This window comes from Anas platyrhynchos, chromosome 1 (genome assembly GCF_047663525.1).
Source record: "Anas platyrhynchos isolate ZD024472 breed Pekin duck chromosome 1, IASCAAS_PekinDuck_T2T, whole genome shotgun sequence".
NCBI classification, from domain to species: Eukaryota; Metazoa; Chordata; class Aves; order Anseriformes; family Anatidae; genus Anas; species Anas platyrhynchos.
In genome coordinates, this window is record NC_092587.1 from 205,987,380 (window position 1) to 206,009,345 (window position 21,966).

At 52.4% G+C, this 21,966-nt stretch overlaps 3 protein-coding genes across 10 annotated transcripts in view; 1 reads left to right on the top strand and 2 right to left on the bottom strand.

The window, feature by feature from the left end:
• Window positions 1-21,966, bottom strand: part of NEU3 (neuraminidase 3) — a 66,185-nt gene that overhangs the window by 3,320 nt on the left and 40,899 nt on the right. The gene's annotated exons all lie outside the window — the stretch shown is intronic.
• SPCS2 (signal peptidase complex subunit 2) lies at window positions 17-7,555 on the bottom strand. Of its 3 annotated transcripts, XM_072032945.1 has the most exons (7): window positions 7,400-7,458; window positions 5,137-5,366; window positions 4,702-4,938; window positions 2,946-3,029; window positions 2,507-2,671; window positions 1,392-1,522; window positions 17-777 (listed from the first exon to the last, which is right to left on the bottom strand). In XM_072032945.1, the coding sequence occupies exons 3-7, from the start codon at window positions 4,777-4,779 to the stop codon at window positions 591-593; spliced, it is 645 nt and encodes a 214-aa protein (XP_071889046.1). In that variant the 5' UTR covers window positions 4,780-4,938; window positions 5,137-5,366; window positions 7,400-7,458; the 3' UTR covers window positions 17-590. The 3 variants fall into 3 exon arrangements, with proteins under 3 accessions (XP_071889046.1, XP_071889047.1, XP_071889045.1); XM_072032946.1 differs by lacking the exon at window positions 5,137-5,366 and having other exon boundaries at window positions 4,702-4,896; window positions 7,400-7,464; XM_072032944.1 differs by lacking the exons at window positions 4,702-4,938; window positions 5,137-5,366 and having other exon boundaries at window positions 7,400-7,555.
• Window positions 7,586-21,669, top strand: XRRA1 (X-ray radiation resistance associated 1). Of its 6 annotated transcripts, none has more exons than XR_011806599.1 (21): window positions 7,586-7,694; window positions 9,164-9,273; window positions 10,078-10,232; window positions 10,454-10,525; window positions 10,928-11,000; window positions 11,715-11,812; window positions 13,204-13,337; window positions 13,563-13,661; window positions 14,131-14,381; window positions 14,531-14,571; window positions 15,314-15,430; window positions 16,495-16,588; window positions 16,898-17,082; window positions 17,390-17,641; window positions 17,821-17,986; window positions 18,094-18,206; window positions 18,506-18,611; window positions 19,278-19,498; window positions 19,624-19,773; window positions 19,964-20,575; window positions 21,045-21,669. XR_011806599.1 is itself a non-coding variant. In XM_072032939.1 (21 exons), the coding sequence occupies exons 1-21, from the start codon at window positions 7,627-7,629 to the stop codon at window positions 20,441-20,443; spliced, it is 2,790 nt and encodes a 929-aa protein (XP_071889040.1). In that variant the 5' UTR covers window positions 7,586-7,626; the 3' UTR covers window positions 20,444-20,787. The 6 variants fall into 6 exon arrangements, 5 of the variants coding, with proteins under 5 accessions (XP_071889040.1, XP_071889039.1, XP_071889041.1 ...); XM_072032939.1 differs by lacking the exon at window positions 21,045-21,669 and having other exon boundaries at window positions 19,964-20,243; window positions 20,439-20,787; XM_072032938.1 differs by lacking the exon at window positions 21,045-21,669 and having other exon boundaries at window positions 19,964-20,787.

The following is a 21,966-nucleotide window of genomic DNA, read 5'->3' on the forward strand; positions in this document are numbered from 1 at the left end:
CAGGCAGAGGCTCGAGGCGGTTCGACCCTTTTATTGCAAAAAAATCCGTTTAGAAAAGGAGCCGGGGTACAGCGGGAGGTGTGGGATGGGGACTCGGGGGGGGGCAAAAAGGGGGGACAGCTGGACAGCACAGCACCGTTCCCAGCTCCAAAAACCCTTTTATTCCTTCTTTTATTCCTTTTATTCGCACCTCGCTTGCAAGCTTTCCTGCCCCAAAAGAAGCAGAGAATTTGTTTCCCCCCCCCCCTCCTTCCCAACACATACAAGGCTTTTATATAAAACAATCCCCATCCCCTCCCCACCCCCAATTAAATACAAAAATAAAGAAAACTCGTTTGCGGGTGGACAATTTGTGTTTCCCTACAAGGATTTTGTCCTGAATTCCTTCTGAGAGCTCATCAGGAGAAAGGCAAAAGGTGGCGAAAGGCAATGCCAACGAGATAAAGCAGCCCCCGAACACCTGGGGGGGGGCTGAAATAGGACTGAAATAGGATTTCAGGACAAAACCCGAGGCAATTAGCTTTGCTTTTGGACTTTATTTGTATTAATTTAGCATGATCCGGGGAGGCAGGCGGCGGCGGCGGGGGGATTCATTTGGTTTTCCTCTCCAGGGCCAGGCTGTCGTGCAGCTTGGAGACTTCGGGCTCATAGGCTTCCATCACCAGCGTCCCATTGGCGTCGAAGAATTTGGCGATGGATTTGGTGAACTCGGCTTCTCGCTGCTGCTTGGTTTTCCCGCTGATGAAAGTCAGCTTCAGGGTGTATTTGTCATCGAACCTGCGGGCGGAGCGGGGAGAATTCAGAGAATTGGCGGATTTTGGCCCAAATCTGAGGTGAAGCCAACGGGGAAACCTTGTTTTGGGCATGGGGAAATCCCCAGGAGGGGTCCCAGCACCCAGCACGGGCTTTAATTATCACAGAATATCCCGAATTATAACACAATTAAAGGGTTTTTATCCTCTTTGTGAGGGATCCGGCCTTCCCTCCCCATTTAAAAAGAAGCAAAACACAAATATTGGTGGCAGAGAACTGCTCGGAGAACTCCCATTTTTAGGAACGAGATCTTCATGGGGTAAAAGAGATTTGTAGGTACAAACCTAAGGGACAGTATTTTGGATGATCCCACAGAGCCACGGATGGAAACAGCGCACACAAGACTGGCAGGAGCTTTACTCATCACTGCTCTGAGTAATTCTGAGTAATTTTGTGGCAAATATTAACCATGGCTTGCCTGGGAAGCAGCAAAGAGCACGATACAGTAGTGAGTGCTGAGAGCTTGCATCCCGGGTGCTGTGACACCAGAATTTTCCCCCATTTTGTTTCAAGTTACCCAAAAATGCAGCTTTCCTGCCCCGCCGTGGAGCACGGGGTAACTACAGGCAAAGCGGTACCGTTTGAGACTGGAGGAGAGCTGCCACACGTCATCGGGATCCATCCCCGCCGGGTCTTTCCTGTGAGCTACCAGGAAAATACTCTTCTCTTTGTAGGAGGTGTAGATGGTCAGGATGCCCATCATCACAAAATATGTTGGGAAAGGTTAAGGACATCGAGACGCTGAAGGAAAAGGAGCCTGGGACCCCGGAGGCAGCGTCTTTTAACCACCTCTCGTGGTGTTTTCATTCCCAGCCAGCTTTCTGGCTGATGTCCCACGAGCACGGGGAGCTAAATAATTATCGGGGCACTTCCTTAGGATCTTTGCACTGGCACGAGGGCACTCATCAAGCAGTTTTTCTTATTTTTTGGAAGTAAATCACCCCAAGTGCTGCGAGATGAATTATCCCAGAGCTCACGCCCTTGAAAGCAGGTCTGTGGGCAGCTCTGGCACATCCCTTTGTGTTGTAAAACCTCTTCCACATCGATTTATGTCATAAAACTTCCACAGACATCTGTTTTCCTGGAGGAGCTGCAGAGAAATCGGTGGCACGCTGACCCTGACTGCCCAAACGTGCGTGTACACACCCAGCAGTGCCACGTTAGGAGCAGTATTTTCATTTTTTTTGGGTATTTTGGAGTTCAGGGCTGATTTCCAGTTTAGGAAACGTGCCCAGTGCAGCCAGGGGGGCGATTCAGCTGCCCAGGAGGCTGCTGTGTGCTCCGGAGTGAGCTGAATTGCTGCTCCACGAGCAGTTTGGATCCCCATCACACACAGATCCCCCGATTTAAGCGTGTGACACTCAGATGACGACCACCCAGACAGGCACGGTGCTGCCCGTCACATGGAAAAGGGCTGGGAATCAGCTGATCACCACGCCACAGGCAGCAGGATTCCCGTGGGAATACCGAAAAGGAAGAGTTTGTGGGGAAAACAAAACCATTCTGGTGCAAATTCCACAGCATCACCAAATTGGAGGGGTTGGAAGGGGCCTCAAGGCATCATCAGGTCCAAATCCTTCGAGATTGGACTCAAATTTGGAGCTGGACTCGATAATCCTCGGGGTTCCCTTCCGATCTGGGATATTCTGGGATCCTAAATGGGATCCTAAATGGGATCCCAGTAAGGTAAAGGATATGATACGACGCAGAATGCCAGGACTGGCTTGGATTCAGGGAAGGGGTGCAGGTAATCCCAGATGAGAGCGACGATGGCGAAGAGACACGAGATGGTGCAGATGATGAGGCGCCCGTCGATCAGGCGGAAGTTTTCGACGTATTTGTACTTCTCCAGGAGGACCTGAGGACGAATCGTGCAGCTGGGTTGATTTTATGCTTTTTAATCCGTTTTTTAATGCGTTTTTACAAACCTTCTGAAAGGGCTTTAGCCAAAACCACCTATTTTGTGCAGGTCAGCTGAGCAGAAACCTCATGCATAATTAATATCTGCTCAGATAATTGCTGTTGCTGCAAGCACAAATGCTGCTTTAGCAATTCGGATCCACGGGAATCAAGAAACAAACCACAGAATTAGAACTACAAAAAGGCTGGGGGTGTTTCCAGGCAGGACGTACCTTTTTGGCAGAATCGTCCAAGGAATTTTTCACAGCCGACCCGTCCCATTTGTCGATTTTGACTGGTTTGTCGTCGATCTTCCACTGCAAGGGGAAGCAAAGGGAGTTAATTGCCCCTGGAGAGTTTGGCAGAGGGGTTAGGGTTGAATTTGAATACCCTCGTTCCTGTCGGGAGCGCAAAGGGAAGAGGAAACCCAAAGATCCTACAGGCCAGCTGCTGTTTGTGACCCGAGTCTAACCGGGACTTGCTGTGTTGCTGCTGTCACCCCCAGAAAGCTCAGCGAGGGCTTTCTGAGCAAAGAAATTAAAACCGGACCCTTTGGGGGTGGAAGACAAGAGGAAAACATCAAAGGACCCTCAGCAACCTGGGTACGGGAGACAAATACAAAGGCACGACAAAGAAAGGAAGTTTCAGGCAGACTGGGCTGCAAAATCAGGTCCTGCAGCAACAAGGAACCCCAGACACGAGGGCTCAGGTGCTGCAAGGCCTTGGTTTTCCTCTGAAATTATTATTTTTGGAGGCAATTCCTCCTAGCCACAGTCAGACACGTGACTCTGAGCCCTCTTTGTGTTTAGGGGTCCATTATTTCAACCCACTGGTTAAAGTTGGAAGCAGTTCCCAACCTCACTCGTGTTATTTCCTGCTCCTGGAGCTCCCCGGCTGGATTTACCTGTCAGAAAAGCTCGTTTCCTCCTCTGAAAATCAACATAAACAAAAACATTTTACCACCAGATGTAAAACTCGATCTGCTCCCCCCGTGTCCACACAGGGAAGAGCGCGCTCACCTCCCAGGATCCGTGCTAGGAACGATGAGGGGCACAGTAAACGCCACCAAGGGTGGTTTACGAGGGGCAAAAGAAACAGCCAGAAGCATTGAAACAGACACCAAAAGCTCTCCTGTCGGTGGATGTTACGAAATATTTCGGGCGGCTGCTGGGCTGCATTTTTCAAGCCACTTTCTGAGGTTAATATAACACACGGGACAATCAAAAGCCAAACCCTTTTCCCTAAGAAAATACAGAAGAACTCCTCCAAATGCTGTTTTTTCTTTCTAAAAGCACCTACAGCAGCTTCATGCCTCACCCTTTGGGATCCCCAAGGACAGAAGTATCACGAGATAGAGTAGGGAGAGGGAAAAATGCTGATTTTCTTCTATTTGCCAACGTTTTTCTCCTATTGCCGATGTTTTTTCTTGGGAAAACATCTCGCAAAGAGGCTTTCTAGCTGGTCAACCCCTCCCCCTGCTGCTTTTTGTGGAGAAGAAAGAACAAAATAAACGGGGAGGAGTTCCCAGCACGAGGAACCTGAGCGGGCCAGCGGCAGGTTCTCCAAACCAGACCTACCTTGAGGTACAGCTCTGTTTTTTTTTCCCCAAAGACCACTAAAAAAATCGTTTTGAAGAAGTAAAAACTGAGAAAAACTTTAGATTAATGTTTTCCCACGTTTCTAGAGCTAAGAGAGGACAGCCTTGATGGAAAACGTCCCGGCACTCTCAGGCTTGCTCTTAAGGGAGAGCGAGAAGCCGGAGTTTCTCTGGGGAATTTAAACAAAAAGGGAGCTGCGTTGACACCTTCTGAAGTTGTCTGCAGAGCTCTCGCTGGGGAATCACCCCCTAAAAACAACCAGGGAGCTCTGGGACAAGAGGAACGGGCAGCTTGGATAACACCCAGCACCCCGGGAGCCTGCTGAGGTCCCGATGTGAGCTCCCAATGTCCCCGTGTCCCCTTTCGTGGCCGTGCCCTGATCTCCTCTTACCTCAGGGATGGGATTTTCGCGGTGTGAAGCCTCGCCTCCTGGCAACAGCAGTTTGCCCGGCATCATAGCCCGGTGCATCTACCTCATTGTCAGGCCTCGGGGGGGTTTTAATCTGTCTGCTGAGCTCTGCTTCTTCTCCCTACAGCCTGAGAGGATGGACTCAGTGCTGCTGGCTCAGCTTCCTGCCCTTCTTCTCTGAAATAAAGCCGACAGCTCGCTAGATTGGTTTGAAAATAGCTGGAAAATATCAACGAGATAAAGCTCAGGAGTTGGGAAAGGACTCAAAAGAAAGCCCCGGGCTTGTTAGTAAAAGCCTGAGGATTTGAAAAGGGATTTTACAGGTGCCTGCAAACCATCCCTGGAGGCACGGGACTGCTAATGCTGCGCTTCGAGAAGGGATTTGTGCAGAGGGGAGCGTCTGATATCGATCCCTACCCGGGAGGAGAAGCAGGACTTGCAGAGGTGACACGTGAAGCCCTCGTGACAGCTTTTAGGATCTCGCAGCGGGGACACATCTGCAGATCGGGCCTGCAGCCAGGGAGAAGCTTTGGCCTCCCCTTTACCTCTGTCTCGGTGCTCCCTGAGGTTACTCCTCCCGCAGCACAGCTCCTCCCTAAAGCTTTCGGGCTGACCTGCGGGGCTGCGGGCAGCGCTCAGGGCCGAGGCTGTGGGAGAGGAGCAGGAGGCGGCGCTTAAAGGAAGCCAAAAAAGGTCCACGAGAGCACAGCAACACGGCGTGAGACGGCAAGCGGGTGGGATCCGTCTCCTTTCTGTTAAAAATCGAGTGAAAAGGCACCAAAAAAGAGGCCTGACTTCTCCTCCCCACCGGGGGAAGCTCCCCAGGGGAAGCTCCCCTTCCCCTAAACCCCTTCTCACTCTTCCTAAACAGGAGACAAACCCTGGGGGAAGTTTTAAGACGCCTCGGAAGCGAGGCACAGCACAAACCTCACCTTTTCCCCCCCTGCCTCGTTCCTTCTGCTCTCCTCTCAGCCTCGTTTCACACCCCGTGGCTTTGATTATCACCCTGCAGCTTACAGCACGCTTCGGGCGTTGCACACGTAAACAATGAAGTCATAAAAAGAAAAAAGATTTGTTGCCACCGCAATACCAACACCCCTGAATCGCACCTGGTCTGGGTTTTCTAGTAGAAGGGGGAAAGAAAGCAGCTTCCCCTTCTTAAACCCGACAGTCAGGGACTTTTAACAGGTCTTGAAGGCACATCCGCAGCAGCTGGGAACCAGGATGTGGCTTGCAAACCCTAAAAAGGGGCCGAGGCCCTGGTTAGGAACTCAGTTCTGAAATAGTATGGTGAAACCTCAAGGTGCTGAGGGCCTGAGGGTCGCTGCCACACCACCCCGAAATCAGCCCCGGGGTGGCCCTGGTTACAGGAGGAGCTGCCTGATTTTCAGGGACGCTGAAAGAACACGAGAAGGGAAAATGAGAGGAAAAAAGAAGGTAATTAACGTGCCTGCCTCCCTAAACTCCCCCTGATTTAGCTTATTAGGGAAGTACAAAGAGGTGTGGGAAACAAGCAGCCTGCTGTAGGACTTTCAAGCCTTGGTGCTGTTTGTTTGAGGAAAACTTGAGCAATTCGGGACTGGGAAGACAAATTTCCAGGTAATATTTCTGCAGCAGACAGCCCAGTTCCCGAAAATGGCCAGTTTAAGTCATCGAGGGGAAGGAAACGGAGGCACCTGGATCAGAATCGAGAAGAAAGGGAGCTGAAAACAGAGCAGAATCGAGTGTGCATGTGCAGAAACCCTGATAAAACTTCTCAGTGAGCTCTTTCAGAGCGATTCAGCTCCTGCAATCTTATTTCCTTCCGAAATACCCCCCCTTTGGGCACACAGCACGTGGCTGGGGTCATGGGGATGCCTCCAGAGCGTGACACTTCTTAAGCTCTTGCAGCATAACCACAAAACGCTCTCGTTTCAAACCTCTGAGCACACTTTTGGGAGATGTCCTGAGGTATTTCATCGGCGCCTTCCCCTGAAAGCGTTTACCCAGGGGGTGAAGCGACCGATTTTAAGGGATGCCACCAGGTGCTGCATACGGGAAGGGCGACCTCAACAGAGAACGCTGTGAGGGGACCTTCAGCTTCATCAGACACGAGGAAACGGCGCTCGTTAGGAATTAGGAGTATGTAAAGATTAATAAAAATAAAAAAGATGAAAACAGGGTTGAAGTGTTTTCAAGTGCAGCCATCCTTAGCTTGAAGTTGAGTGGAAGATGCCATGTGAACCACTCTGACAAGGTCTCAGAAGATATTTCTCGACACAGAGGCACCTGTTTTTGTCTTCTGGGGAATAAAATGGAGTAAAAAGCCCCCAGGTGTTGAGTCTGAGCTGCCAGAGGGGCCCAACAACCCAAAAACACAACAAAGGGGCTGTGCCACGAGACCTGAAACAGAGCTGAGACCAAAGCTGCTACTCAAAGGAGGATCAGGGAGGGGTTTGGGGTGGAAAGGAGCCTAAAATCCTCTCAGCCTGTGCCCCCCCAGCCCCTCAGGGCAGCCTGGGCCAGGCCCTCAGGGGGCAGAATCCCCCCCAAACCCCCCCCTCAGCCTGCCCCCTGCCAGGCTCCAGCCTCTTCCCCTCCTCCTATCCCCCCAGCCCTGACCGAGAGCCCCTCCCCAACCTTCCTACCCCCTCTACAAGCCCTGGCAGAGCCCCTGGGGCTCCCCCATCCCTCCCCGCACCTTATCCAGCAGCCCGTTCCTGCCGCCTTTGGCCGCCATCTTCTCGCCTCCCTCCTCCTCCTCCTCAGCCGACCTGGGCGCTGCTGATTGGCCGCGCGAGGCATGCTGGGACTTGTAGTTTTCTGCGCTCCCCCGCTCCATAGTGTTGATTGGCCGCGCAAGGCATGCTGGGAGTTGTAGTTCTCTCTCTCCCCTCCCGTTGCCATGGCGACGGGGAGGGGGAGAAAATGGCGGGCGCGGCGCGGAGGCTGAGGGGGGAGAGGGGGAAAAGGGCGGGCGACGCTGGGCTTGCGGGGTGAGGAGCGGCGGATGAGGGCTGTGAGGGCACGGATCGCAATGTCACCGTGTGCCTGGGACGCGTGTGGGGTTGTGGGAGTTGTGTGGGGGTGTTTAGGTGGTGTTCTGTGTGTTTCTGTGTGGGTTCTGTGTGTGTATGGGGGTGTTGAGGCGGTGCTGGGGGTCTGGGGCGCTGTAGGGGACAGGTTAGGAGTGTGTCAGGACTGAGGGAGATGTGCGTGCAAGGTGGGGTGTGAGGGGGGTGTGTGTGGGGAGCGGTGGTGTAGGGATGTGGGGGTGCTGGTCAGAGGCACACCAAATCTTTTAGGTTGGAAAATCACAGAATCACAGAATTTCTAGGTTGGAAGAGACCTCAAGATCATCGAGTCCAACCTCTGACCTAACACTAACAGTCCCTCCACTAAACCATATCCCTAAGCTCTACATCTAAACGTCTTTTGAAGACTTCCAGGGATGGTGACTCCACCACTTCCCTGGGCAGCCTGTTCCAGTGTCTAACAACCCTTTCAGTAAAGAAGTTCTTCCTAACATCTAACCTAAAGCTCCCCTGGCACAACTTTAGCCCATTTCCCCTCGTCCTGTCACCAGGCACATGGGAGAACAGGCCAACCCCCACCTCGCTACAGCCTCCTTTAAGGTACCTGTAGAGAGTGATAAGGTTGCCCCTGAGCCTCCTTTTCTCCAGTTCTCCCAGTTCACCTCATCCGACCTCAAGCTGAAAGAGAATCAAGTCTCATGTGTTTTTCATAAACACCCGAACCTCAGAAATTTTCTAATGTGACCCACTCACCACAAGGCACTTCATTTCCAGCACTCCCGTACCTTACCCTTGCTTTTGGCTGACTTCCCTCACGTTCCTGCGACGTCAAATTCACAGCCTCCTTCCTGTGTACCCCCGTGAAGCAAGACCTCAGAAATCCTGAGATTTAAAAGCATTTTGTCATGTGTCACTGCATGCCCCTGGTGTGCCCTGTGCCACCACCATCTCACTGCTGTGACCCTGACAGTGGCAGCATCACACTGAGCACCTCTGTGGGTGCTGAAGCACCATCTTTACTCATACTGAGGGTGCTGTGCCTTATTCTACAGTTAATTAACCATGTAGCACCTCTGAACTTTAGTTCCAGGGGTTAAAAGGGGTGTGATTTTTTTCCCAGAGCTGCCTCAGATTGCAACGGAAAAGAGCTGGGGGAAGGAGGAATGGGTAAAGCCAAAATTCCCTGAGTCACTGTCCACACAGCCTGACCCCCACACTCTCTGGTGTCTGCATTTTGCTCTCCTGAGATGGAAAATAACAGACATATGCCTATCACCTCATTTTGTTCTCCATTTTAGAAGCAATGCTCTTCGTGTGTCACTAACAGCGTTTCTTTGCATACAAGCTGATACTTAATTTGTGACTACAGCAAAGCAATGCTAGAGGCAGTCAAAATTTTAACCCATTTATTTGTTTCCCACTCTTCCCAGGAATACTGCGGTCGAGCTGGCTACAACGGGACTCTATAAAATGGGTGACGGAAGCAATTATGCCACTAACTGCTTTCCTGCCAGAAACATTTTGCACAGCAGTAAAGAAGGTGATGCTGAGTGCTGCAGAATTATGGCGTGCCCATAGGGCAGATCCACCAGCCACGCCAGATACATTTTAGGCCTAAGCTGGCCTAAAAAGTCTTAAAATTGTTTAAGACTGAAATGAAGAGGCCAGAATGTCTAAGGCATCTGTTCAGTGAGGGCTCCAGCAGGCATCTCAACATTATGGCAGGGGGGAAGCAACATCTAAGCTTCAGGAAAGGCACATGGATAGCATGGCATGGTTCTTCATCAGTTCTGAGCCAGAGCTTCTTCATCTCTGGGGTTTGAGAGTCACATCTGTGAAATGTTTAGGAATGGCAGAAATGCCTTCTAATATTTGAGAAAGAGTGGAGATGTCAAGGGGCTGGAACACAGAACCTTTTAGGAGAGGTTGAGGGCTCTGAGCTTGTGTTGTCTTGACAAAAGTAGTCCAAGAGGGGACCAGATTGCAGCTTACAGCTGCCTGAAGCACAGCTACAAAGACAATGAAGCCAGACTCCTCTGAGTAGTGGCAGATGGTACAGCGAGGCCAAAAATTGCAGCCTGGCAGGTTTAGGTTGGATGCTAGCAGAAACTTCTGCACTAGGAGGAGGTGCAGGCCAAATTAGCCTGGGAGGTGGAGGAATTGCTAGGCAAAGCTTTGATGTTGCTGATGATCCTGCTTTGGGTGGGAGGGTGGGTTGGAGACCTCCAGAAGGCTCTGCAGCCCACATTTCTATGTCTCCTCTCCTGTGGCTGCAGCTTTCATGTTCCTATCTTAAATATATGGTCACTCAGCATTTTATATCCGTGCATTTTCATTGTGCCAGGGGCTGGGCGCTGGCTGCTGGCACCCATCGCCACCCCGCGGGCCTGGGCTGAGCCAGGAACCACCAGGGAGACAGCACAGCAGAGGAGAAAGCCCCCACGTTCTGCCCCTGTGGAAGAAAATAATGAAGACAATGTCCTGGATGAGCCATTTCTGGTGAGAGCCTCTCCCTCCTCATCTGCCTGCTACTTTCTTCCCCCTTGCTGTGACCCAAGCAAGGCTCCAGGTGCTACCCTCACCTGGGGGTATTGCTCTGTGAGGAGGGGGACACCTGAGGTCTGGTTTTGGGGTTCAGGTCCCAGGAAGAGACATACAAGGTTGCTTACAGATGTGATGCAGGCCTTAACATTTCCTTTTTTTATTTTTTTTTCTTCCAGATGAAGCACCACTGTTTGAAGAACCCTTCTGACCTGTGTTCCGTGAACATAAGCAGCCAAAATCTGGTCTCTGTGAGTATCAGAGGCTCAAGAAATATTAGGGAACTGCCTTGAAAGTTGAAAAGAAATACTACATTAGTCCAGAAATCAGAGAAAACACCTCGGAACTTGTGGGCATCAGCTGTGGCCCAGGAGCCCTGTGATGTGCAGGGGAGCAAGGTCAGCAGTGGGGACACAGAGGGGGCTTTGCTTTGGGGCTCAGCTAATCCAGGTCTTCTGGAAGGCAGCCACCAACTCAGCTGTGCTTTAAATGCCCTCCTTAGACAGAAAACCAAAGGAAGACCTAACAAAGTGCTATGATTTAGGCATTACGAGACACGGAGAGATCCACTCGTTTCAGATCAGTTCACAGCTTTTGTTTGTTTCGTTTTGTTTTGCTTTGGTTTTAATATACGTATCTATTTCTTTTTCCAGGCTAAAGAAGATGATTTTGAGAAATTCGATTGTGTTGCTTTTATAAATGCTGCTGAAAACCTGCTGACATTAGGTAAGGTAAAAAATAAATCTGTTTTTTTTTTTTTTTTTTTTTGGCATTACCAAAAAGCAGATATTGCTTTTCAAGCCACGGCAGCTTGTCTAAACTCGGGTCTAGAGCTTTACAAAGAATTTTCAGGTACACATACAGCTCTTTGCAGAATCGCTTCCTGTCTGTTACTGAGCTGAAATCCTTGCACTAATTCCCTCCTTAGTGATGATAATCGCGTGCCACTGTGGTACCCTTTTTGTTATTAGAAACAAAGCTCTTTACAAAGAAAATCCCCACTTAATATATAGAGACGTGGAATAATGAAACAATTTGTCCCAGAGGCTCAGAAGGCTAATGGGGGAGCTGGGAGTTGAATCCAAATCCAGTCATGGGCTCAGTTAATTTGAAAAGGAAGAAAGGAAATCTGTTTATGGCTAGTAAAACATAAAAGCTAAATGTGCTGTCAGTAACTTTGAGCAACAATTCAGCTGGGGGAGGAAGGAAATGCATGAAAGCAAACCAGATGTCTAAGGAGTGGGCTGTTGGGGCGTTATATGTGGTAGGGACGATTGTCTGGTTGATTTGGCATTTTGTTTCAAATCTGCCAACTGATAATTGTAGAATATTACAGAGTCCTGCTTGTTCCTGCTGGTTTTGGTCCATGACAGACCCAGATGGGACCTGGCTTGTTCTGTTACTGCTGGTCTTCACTCGCTGGCCTGTTTCCTCTTGCAGAGCCATTTCGGAAGTTTCCGGGGCTGCGGGAGCTGGAACTTTCCTTGAATGGCCTAAGAAATCTGAAAATCACTGCTGGAGACTTCCTGCATTTAGAAGTAAGAGGGGGGGGGGACCTGGAGACTTTGTTCATCTCCTCCCTCTTCGCATAGCACCGAAGCCTAACGCGGAGCATTAACGTGTGTCCCTGCAGTGTGAGTTCTCTTAAATTGCAGGGTAATCCTCTCGTCCTGCTTCCTTGTGAAACCAGGACATCTCTTCTGCTGTCTCAGGGACTTTCACGTCTTGCTTCCTCTCACAGATGCCCACTACTCGGCCCTTTACTCCTTGTTTCCCCGTCATGTGCCAACCCCCTTTGCTGTAGGATCCTCTCAACTCAGCCCATCGTAGACTCCCCACAGTAGATCTTGTTGTCCTCCTCACCTCCACCCTTCTTTTATTCCTCATCCTGGCAGTGCCAGGCAGGTTTTCAGTCACCGGTGTCATCCTTCACCCGATTTTGTATGATCCCTGGCAGATCCCCATCCTCCTCCATGCCCTGTTCTACCTCCCTGCATCCTGTCCTCCTCTCCAGGTAGGTTTGTGCAGTACCCCTGAGTTACAGGCTGCCTTTCTACAGCAAAAAAGTCTTTTTTTTTTGCTTGTTTGTTTTAAAAAAAAAGTAAAAAGGGACTAAAAGGATCCTAAATACAAGGAATGTGCCCGGGATGTTGTCTTCTCCCTCCAGCTTGGAGTGGTCCTGACCTCACCGAGGTTTGCTCTCTTCAGGGAGGTGACCCTGCCTGGATTTCTCTCTCACTCTTTACAGTTTGTGATTGCTGCTGGCTGGAAAGTTCTGCCTTCAAAAGCTTCTTTTTTGGCTCATCCAAAAGAATGGTTTGTGGTTGGCTCTGCAGGCTCTGCCAGCGTGGCTCACCGCGCTGCTGTGGTCCTGGCCTCCCTCCTGCCTGCAGGCTTCGGGAGGTCTCAAAACCCACGAGACGTGGGAGAGCATCTCCAAAGTGCCTCCGATGTGCTTTTGGTAGCTCGCTCAGCGTGTGACTCAGTCCGTGAGCACAAGCCCAGGTGCTGGAATTGAATTTCCAAGGCTTGTGAGGCCGGGTTGGACCCTGGCCAGCCCTGAGTGCCTCTGTCTGAGCAGCCTGGTCGCTGCCATCGGCCGGGAAAGGTGGGGATGGGCCCATTTTTGTGTCACTCCCCATCACATCTCCCTTTCAAAACTATTGCTGTTCAGCCTCAAGTCTCATCTTGTGCACGAGCTCCCAGCAGGGGCTGTTCCCTGTTTTTTTTTTTTCTGGCTGCTGTCACACGAGTGACCAGCCCTGAAGGTCCCATGAAGTCCCTGCACATCAGAGACCCTCACGGTGTCACCCTGGGGTGGGAGGTAGCGTGCTGGAAGGTTTTCTGTAAGGATTTAACATCCACCCGGGGAAAGCCAGCAGATAATTGTTCTTTTGCTCCAGCAGGTGCTCTTTTCTGTTCCCTTCAGGACCTGGATCTCTCCTATAACAACTTATCCTCTGAGGATATTTGGACGTTGGGGGATTTGTCCCAGCTCAAGACCCTTCGCTTGACGGCCAACGGGCTTCGGACGCTGCCTCCAGACCTGGCAGGCTCCTGGCAGTGAGTGCAAGCAGCAAATGGGGCTTTGGGAGCTCCTTTTCGGGTAGGATATCAGTTTGCTCTTCAAAAAATGCTGACAGCCCCAGCCCTGTCTCTCGGAGGAGCGAGAAGATACATCTTCCCCCAGCAGATGATGTGTTTTTCACCCCTCTTTGCCTGAGTATGCTGTTAATGAGCTATTAACGAGCCTCTTCTTGCTATTAATGAGCCTCTCTGTATTCACAGCGCTGCTCAGTTAAGGTTTCCAGCTCTAGAGGTCCTGGTGCTGGATGACAATCACCTGTCAGACCCGAGCGTCTTCGTGAGCCTCTCTAATCTCTGCAGGTAAACCAGCACCTGGCAGCAGCAGCGCAGGCTTTTGGGGGCTGGCGGCTCTTTCCATCAGCTGCTGCACAGCAACAACCTTTAAAAGAAACCCCAAATCTTTGGGATTCACTCGGGTCCTTCCCTGTGTACTCCCAAATGCTACTGAGTGGTGGTAGCAAACAGCCAAACCCAGCAGATGGCTGCTAAATCGGATCCTGCCCTGGCTGTCTGCTGATCTCCAGGTCCGATACGAGAAAACAGCAGTTGCTTTCTCCGTTTTCCCTTTTCTGCCCCAATTTGTCCTTAGTTCCAGCGCAGCAGCGCTAGGAAAGGCTGCGGATCAGCTCCTGTTCTTTAACATGGGCTTTCGTGGTTCAGCCAGAGAGGAGCCACTAGGAAAGGGGGCGGCTCGAGGGCCAGCTCCCTGCCCTGCGGCTGCCAGGAGGAGCAGATGGCTTTGTGCGTGTGCATTTCCTCTTTCCTTCAGCCTGAGGGAACTGAATCTGGACAGAAACGGGATTTCAGCGGTCCCCTACCTGCGCCAAGCAGAGAGCAGGCACTTCTTCCTCCACCCCGCGCTGGACGACGGCACTTTTAGGGCAGAGTGGTACCGGTCCCTGAGCAGCCTCCGGCAGCAGCCCCAGCACCAGGGCACGGAGGTGCCAGAAGAGCTGGAAGGGAAGAAAAGGCAGCTTGAATATTTCGTGTCACGGAACAACGGGGATCCAGCCAGGAGGGGTGAGCAGTGCACGCCTCTCCCTGCCCTCGCTGAGGCTGTTTTGGTGGCGGAGGGCTCGGCTGAAGCCTGGCTTTTCCAGGTCGGGGCCAGCTGAGCCCTCAGCTTCATGCACTGCACACCCAAACCTTCCCTTTGTGTTTTATTTCAGAGGTCCTGCTTAATTCTGGCTTTCAGGGATGCCCGGTGCTGGTAAGAACCATTGGCTGAGCTGTGGTTTGGGGTGCAGGCTCCAAAGCTTCCCTTCCCCACGCCTCTCTCTCAACCCCCTTTTTTTTAAGCTCACCAGACTCTGGGTGCTGCAAGTAATTATTGTCTGTCATAAAGAAGTTTTTCCTTAAATATTTGAGCTTAAACTTGCATTGCTTTCAAATGGGAGCTGGGTAGCTCTTTGCTCATGCAAACACACACACGTAGGCTCCCTGCGTGGGGCAGTGAGCTCTGCAGCTCAGGTAAGGACCAAAACTCAGGTGCCTGGAGTTCACGTGAAGGCTTCTGAGGGCTTTCAAGGCACACAGCAGGGAGCAGGAAGGAAATGAGAGCTCTTGGCTTCCCCTTGCCGTGTCCCTGCTGAGTGGGCACCTAAGGAAATATTTTGAAGTCCCTTTCTCAATCTGCCACCAGCTGTGGAATGAACAAAGCTGCCACCCAACTGCCACCAGCTGGCTCAGAGTCACCACCTTACCGTGGTTATAAAGGGGTTTTGTGCTTTGAGACACCATTTCCAGCTTGTCTGGAGCCTTGGACTGGTAACGTGCTGCCTCTCTCTGCCTGATTCCTGCTTCAGAGGCTTTCTCCACAAGCCCAAGCTCTGGAGCACAGCAGGCAGCAGTTGGGGAAGCACCAATATTAATGGTTTCAGTGCTCGTGGAGGTGTTGCCGTGTCTTGCAGAGCCTCTGGAGCTGTGCCTCACCCTCTTCCTCCTCTCTTTAGGGTGTTTCCAGGGATGGGGGACCACCTGCCTCGAAGACTCTACCTGCTCCCCCAGTGCGCAGAGACGTTTGTGCTCCATTTCCAGAACTGCAGCGCCTCAGCCTGGCCTTCAACAAGGTGATTTGGGCCCCGTGGCTCTGCGTGGCTGCACAGATTCAGCTGCCTGAGCCCCAGGTTGGTTCCCTTGGAGATATCCTGGCCCCTGAGGCAGAGGGACACAGCTCTCCCTGGTGTCCATCTGCCACCGACGGGGACATCTCAGGCATCCAGCATCACTCAGGTGGGACCTGTGAGGCAGCTGAATTGTGCCCAGATTGTCTAAACCCCTGCTTTATCTTCTTCCTCTTCTTCTTCTTCTTCGTTTCCTTTGTCTTTTTCTTCATCTTCATCTTCTTCTTCCTTTTCTTCTTCTTCTTCTTCTTTGACTTCTTCATCTTCGTCTTCTTCGTCTTTGTTTTCTTCTTCGTCTTCCTCCTCCTCCTTCTCCCTCTCCTTTTTCCCCCTTTCCTTTCCTTTCAATTAAATTATCCTTATCTCAACCCATGAGCCTTTCCTTTCCTTTCCTTTCCTTTCCTTTCCTTTCCTTTCCTTTCCTTTCCTTTCCTTTCCTTTCCTTTCCTTTCCTTTCCTTTCCTTTCCTTTCCTTTCCTTTCCTTTCCTTTCCTTTCCTTTCCTTTCCTTTCCTTTCCTTTCCTTTCCTTTCCTTTCCTTTCCTTTCCTTTCCTTTCCTTTCCTTTCCTTTCCTTTCCTTTCCTTTCCTTTCCTTTCCTTTCCTTTCCTTTCCTTTCCTTTCCTTTCCTTTCCTTTCCTTTCCTTTCCTTTCCTTTCCTTTCCTTTTTCCCAGCACACTTTCTTCTCCCTCCCCTCTTCTTCTGAGGTCAGCTTTTCACTCTCTTTTGAGTGAGAGAGCAGAGCGAGTTGCCTCACTCTGGGCAACCTTGAGCTGCCCAGCAGGGTAAAACCACCCCAATCCCCTGCGGTGTGATCGTGCAGCTCTGCTTGCTTGCAAAACATCTCTATTTTAGGGATGCCACCTCCCTCCTCCTCCTCTCCTCCTTGCTGCACAATTCTGCCCAGTGCTGGGCCCCCCATGCGTTGGAGGGCTGTGTTTTTGTGGGAGGATTGGGGTGAAACTCTACCGATTTGGTGACAGCTGAGTGGTAAATCCTTTTCTCTTGCAGATTGCAGCCGAGACAGCCCTCTTACCCGTGGCTTTCTTCCCGAGGCTGAAGGAGCTGACGTTCCACAACAACCCCCTCACCACCACCCGGAGCGGTACGGTGGGAACCTGGCTCCCTGGGGTGCTCCTGCCCTCCTGTCCCTCCTTCTGGCCCCTCTCTGGGACAGGGACCCCTTTGTCATTGTCACTTGGTGTTTGGATACCCCTGTCCTGCTGGCCCAGGGCCCCCAAAAAGGTGCTTTAATTGTGAAAAAGCAACTTCATGAGCAGGGCTCTTACAAACACCGTTTTAATGCCCTGCTGCTGCTCCTGGCCCCTAAAAAAAACCTAAAATCCCCACCAGGACTGCAACGATGCATTTTCAGGCTCAATTTTGCTCCCCAAATAGTGTTTATCCCCCGAAGATCCGAGGTTCCTCCTCCAGCAGCTTTCTGAGGGGATAAATCCTGATGAACCCCTGCCTCCAACAGGGCAGCCGCCTCTGCTGACCCGGCTCCTCCAGCAGAGGTTGGGGATTAAACTCGTTCGCCACAGGAGCCTGGCTGCGGGGCGCTGGCACTTCTCCATCCCTCTCAAAGCCAGCCGCAAGGTGAGGCAGGGAAAATGGGGTTTGTCCTAGGGCAGGGACAAAACCCTGTTTGCAATACGGGGCGGGGGGGGGCACGGGAAGAGCTTTCAGGACCCCGGTGGGGTTGGTTAGGGTGGAGGGAAGGATTGGAGGGGTTTTATTCCGCATCAGGCTGGGGTGTCCAACCCTCAGTTCCTCCCTCATTGCCCCGACGAGGTTTGTAACTGGGTTTTTGGGTCCAATCCTGCCCCTTGGCCTCATCCGAGGGATTTTTGGGGGGCTGAAGCTGCTGCCGGGCTGTCCCCTGAATGCCTCCGTGTCCCTCCAGGTCTCGTCGCGTCTCCCCAAGGTCAAGAAGCAGCCGCTGGAAGCTCCTGCTGAAACCTTGAAGCCTCTGCCAGCCGAGAGAGGAGCTGGGCCTCCGAATTTGCCCCAAATGCTGCCTCCCCTCGGCCCCACACCTACAGCACTGAGCAGGGAGGGTGGCAGCAGCAAGCTGGGGGTGCTGGGGCACAGGGAACACAGCTCCAGGCCTCCCAGCTCAGCCCTGGAGGACGTGGAAGCCTTTTTCATGACTCAGGTGTGTCTGCAGAGGATGGGGATGGGCCTTTCCCCCCCCCAGTGCCTGCTCCCACCGTGAGGTGGTGGCTGCGTGGCTCAGGGCCACCTGGAGACAGCTCTGACCCCAGCAGGCCAGGCTCTGGTTGATTTTTCCTTCTGAAAATGCTGCCGTGAACCTTTGGTTTTTGCTTCTCCCAGGTGGAGGACGTGTCCGGGCCCCGGCCACGACCCGTGGCAGAGGACAGGCTGGAGAAGAGGAGCGAGCAGGGCGAGGAAGAGACCCCCTGGGCTGTTCCAGAGCGCTACAAAGGCTACGAGGAGCTGCTCGGGGGGGACACCGACCCCGAATTTATTGAGCCAGTTGGTGAGGGAGGAGAGCAGAGGGCTCTTAGCAGGCTGCTGAGCGCTTTGGTCTGCTCTGAGCAAGAAAAGAGCAGCAAAAACTGTTGTTGTCCCCTTTTTGGCTCACAGGGATCCAGAAGAACGTGCAGGCGCTCTACTACATCCTGAATCACCCCCTGGTTTACCGCGATGCCAAGCCACGCCTGGACAGCTTGCAGAAACCCTACGTGCCTCGAAAAAAGGTAAAGGGAGCAGATGTGGAAGCTGCTTTGGTGCTGTTGGTGTCTGGAAGTGCCCCCGAAGCAATAGTTCAGCCCTGGGATGTTGGAAAGCTGCTCCAGTGTTGCTTAACACATCAATCATCTTAGCTCAGTGTCTAAAATGGCCCAGCTCGGCCCCAAAAAATAGAGTCCATCTCACCCACCTCCTGCAGAAGCACAGGATTGTGTTAATTTGGGGAGAAGGAGCAGGAGAAGGAGGTGGAGGATGGCGTCCTTGGACATCAGGCACGCTGCAGCCTCCTGCTCTTCCTTCCCTGCAGCACGGGAGGATGCTCGGCCCTCCCGCCCGCAAGACGAAAGCCGAGGTGCTGGAAGGGATCCTGATGGCCATGAGGAACACCTCGACCGTCACCAGCATCCCCTTGGGTACGTGCCCACCCTCCCACTCTCTCCTCTTCACCTCACCACAGATTTTGGGGCAGGATCTGAGCAAAAAGGTGCCCCCGAGCTCGGCGGGTATTGGGAACGGAGGCTTCCCTGCTTGCTGCTGTCTCACACCACGTCCCTGAGCCCCTCGACCTCCCAAAATGTTGCCCCTGGTGCTGTAGCTGTGGGTTTGTGGAGGAGGAAACGCAGAGCAGACACTGCTGGAGGCTCTGGGCCCTACAACTGGGAGTAACCCTACAACTGGGAGTAAAACCCTACAACTGGGAGTAACCCATACCCGTCTCCGAGGGAAACAATCTTGGAATAAAAGTCTCCGAGGGCAAAAAATCGTGGAATTTGCCCCTGGGATGATGCAGGATTTGGGTCTTTGGGCACTGGCCAACTTTGATCTGTCCCAGCCCCTGTGGTGGCACGATCCTGAACCGCCAGCACGAGCCCACGTTTCCTACCTGGCTCCTCCCCCCTGCACTAATTGGGGAAAGAATGGTGGAAAAAGGAATAAATTAGGCTCTAAGAGGCCACGCAGACACCTGTATCCCCTCTGGAATTGCTCAGGACCTCTCCCAGCCCCGCTCCCCGAGCCCCCTGGGTTGGCAGGGCTGGATCTGCTGGCAGGATCCATCGCTCTGCTCCCACTTTTTCCAGCATCTGCTTTGCAGAAGAGGAAATCCAGCCCCAGGACGTACCGGGAGGCGCTGAGGCTGGTGGAGGAGCTCCAGGAGGTGTTGGAGAGCGGCGAGGAGCCAGCCCCGGGCACGGCCAGGCTCTCGGATGAGGTGCCAGCGATCAAAGCTCTGCTGGCAGAGGCAGCTTCCAAGCAGAAAGCTGAAAAGTTGCAGCTGCGAGGGAAAAAAATGGCCAAGAAGGTGCCCAAAAAGAAGGCTGCGGCACAGCCAGTGCTTGAATAAAGCGCCCAGACCTTTGTCTTCTTGGATAAATTTGTTCTTTTTTTTTTTAATAATTTATTTGGAATCATTTTTCCCCTCTGGAGATTGGAAAATCGAGAGCGGGGAAAAGGTTCGCCCGAGGCTCTCAGCCAGCAAATTCCAGCTTAAAAGCACCCAAAACACCCGAAATGCTTCGATGGTGGCACGGGAAAGCTGTTCGCTCGCTGTCACGCTCTGCAGCTCCTGTAAATAAGGTTTGTGCTCCCCATAAATGCACCAACCCGACCTGTAGGAGAACTGCTGCTCTCCTGGGGTCGGGCAGGTAATAGGAACGAGGGGAGACGTGGAGGATAAGCAGCACCCCCTGCCTGCTTAATTACACGATGATTATGTCATTATACTCACCTTTACCCCTTTTTTTTCCCCAAAAATATTAACCAACAGCCTCGCCCAGCCAGGACCACCCGTAACCCGCTCAGAGCAGCCCGCAGGAGGATGCTGCTGCTCTCCCCACCCAGCGACTCGAGCAGAAAGAGGCAGCTCGCTCTCACAACCTGCTTTTATTCCGTTTCAACCTCCGCCTCCGTCCTGCAGCTTCGAGTCCACGGGGCTGCTTTGCACGCCCGCGAGCAGGATTCGCTCCGCTCCACGCCACGGAAGCCACGATGCCGCCCGCGTGGCGTTTCGCACCCACGTTTTACACATGCAAGTGAACGGCCTCCCGGTAACTCTTAAAACATTCGGGGGAAGCCACGGGGAGGGGGGGGGATTCAGCTGAGACCCCAAAAAACGACCGCAGTCTTTTACCGCAGCGGCGTTCCCGACGGCGAGCTGAGAACACCAAAGCACGACGATTGCAAGCGTGGTGGGAGAGAAGTGCAGCAACATCTAGCTTTGTTTTTTGTTATTTTTTTAACAGTTTGACAGGAAACACCGAGAAAAACCAGGCAGACGCAACCCCCCCTCCTCCCCCTTGGTCAGCAGTCGAAGATTTCCCTGTTTGCATAGTGAGGAGCTAATTCGAGAGCCGTCGGATGCTTGGCCGTGCTTGAAAAGGTGAGGGGAAAAGGTTTTTTAGGAGCTTTGCACTGTTTTTATCAGAGCTGCACCGCGCCTGGAGCTTGCTGCCACCGCCCAGCTTCACCGAGCGAGGAGCAATCCCTCCGAGCCCCGAAAAGGAGCGAGGGGAAGGCTTTTTGTTGAGCAGCTACGGCGCGCTGCGTGTCCAAGAGCGGGTGGAGTTAAAAAAATAAATACTGAGCCTATAGAACAACGTCATACAATCATCTCCTGGGAGCCTTTTTTTTTTTTTGGCACTTTTCCTTCGCGTGGCTGTCCTCGCCGCCTCCGAGCATGAAATTTTAAGGGTGGTGTGGAGCTCTCCAGAGTCCGAGGCGTTTTGCGGAGTCTGGTGGTGTTTTTGGCAGATTTGGCCACCGGGTTATCGCCCCCTCGGGTCTCAGGGAGGTGCCTCGAGCCCCGGGGGGGTGCCTCGAGCCAGCTTTTGCCCTGGTTTTGCTCCTAGGAGTGGGATATCGAGGCCAGCTCCACGTGGTGGGAGGACGCGCAACCGGCGAGGACGGCTCTGTCCCGGCGAGAAGGCGGCTGCAGGAAGGAGGAGGGTGAGAAACTGCTGCCCAGCGAGCATCCAGAAACCCTCGGTGTCATCTCAGGGGCCTCTGCAGATCCTGAGCTGCATCCAGCAAGAAATATTTCGCTTCTCGGATGGCACGCAAAGGAAGCGCCTGCCCGTTGCGGTGCGCGAGGCTGGGAATCTCTGCGCTTTCACACGGAGTTATGTACAATTCTTTGTTTATTTTATATTTTTTTTTTTTGTGCAAGCTCCAACGACCTCACACGGCGTTAAATGAAGACATTCGTCGTCGCTTCAAACCACCCCGAATCCCCGAAGCTGGCAGCGATGTGGGGGGGGGGATTCGAGGCCAGCAGCTCGCCGGGAGCTGGATGGGGGAGCGGGACCTTGGCACAGCCTCTGCCTCCACCTTTAAGCAGCTGCCATCGAGCCGTGGTTTTCTCCGAAGGCTGAAGTCAGCAGGCTGGGATCCTGCAGGCACAGAGCTCCGCGAGAGGTCGAGAAAATGAACACAAAAAAAAAATCCTAAATATTTATATAACCTTTTTCCTTTTTTTTTTTTAAAAAAAGATATTTAAAGACACTGGCCTGGTGCACTGGACTTCAAAATTGTTTTTAGGAGGGGGAAAGGATACATTCAGCGTGTAACCCCCCTTGTAAACGTAGTTTGGGTTGTGCAGGCTTGCTCAGAGAGCGCTGGCAGCACCGGCACGGAGGGAACCAGCACAGCCAGAAAGGAGAAAAACCGTCGAGGGAAGGCTGCTCGGGGCTCAAGGGATTAACCGCAGGCAAAGGGCAGAGCCCAGGGGATTTGTATGATTGATAATAAACCTGGCTGAACTCAGGAAGTGCA

Coding starts and splice junctions, on each gene's coding strand:
- XRRA1 (XM_072032938.1), top strand. CDS start 7,627: ATGGCGGGCGCGGCGCGGAGGCTGAGGGGGGAGAGGGGGAAAAGGGCG. Junction 11,813..13,203: donor GAGACTTCCTGCATTTAGAA/GTAAGAGGGGGG, acceptor TGTTCCCTTCAG/GACCTGGATCTCTCCTATAA. Junction 18,207..18,505: donor CCTACGTGCCTCGAAAAAAG/GTAAAGGGAGCA, acceptor CCTTCCCTGCAG/CACGGGAGGATGCTCGGCCC.
- SPCS2 (XM_072032944.1), bottom strand. CDS start 7,540: ATGGAGCGGGGGAGCGCAGAAAACTACAAGTCCCAGCATGCCTCGCGC. Junction 1,523..2,506: donor CATTCTGCGTCGTATCATAT/CCTTTACCTTAC, acceptor TTCCCAACATAT/TTTGTGATGATGGGCATCCT. Junction 778..1,391: donor CTCTCCTCCAGTCTCAAACG/GTACCGCTTTGC, acceptor CTCCGCCCGCAG/GTTCGATGACAAATACACCC.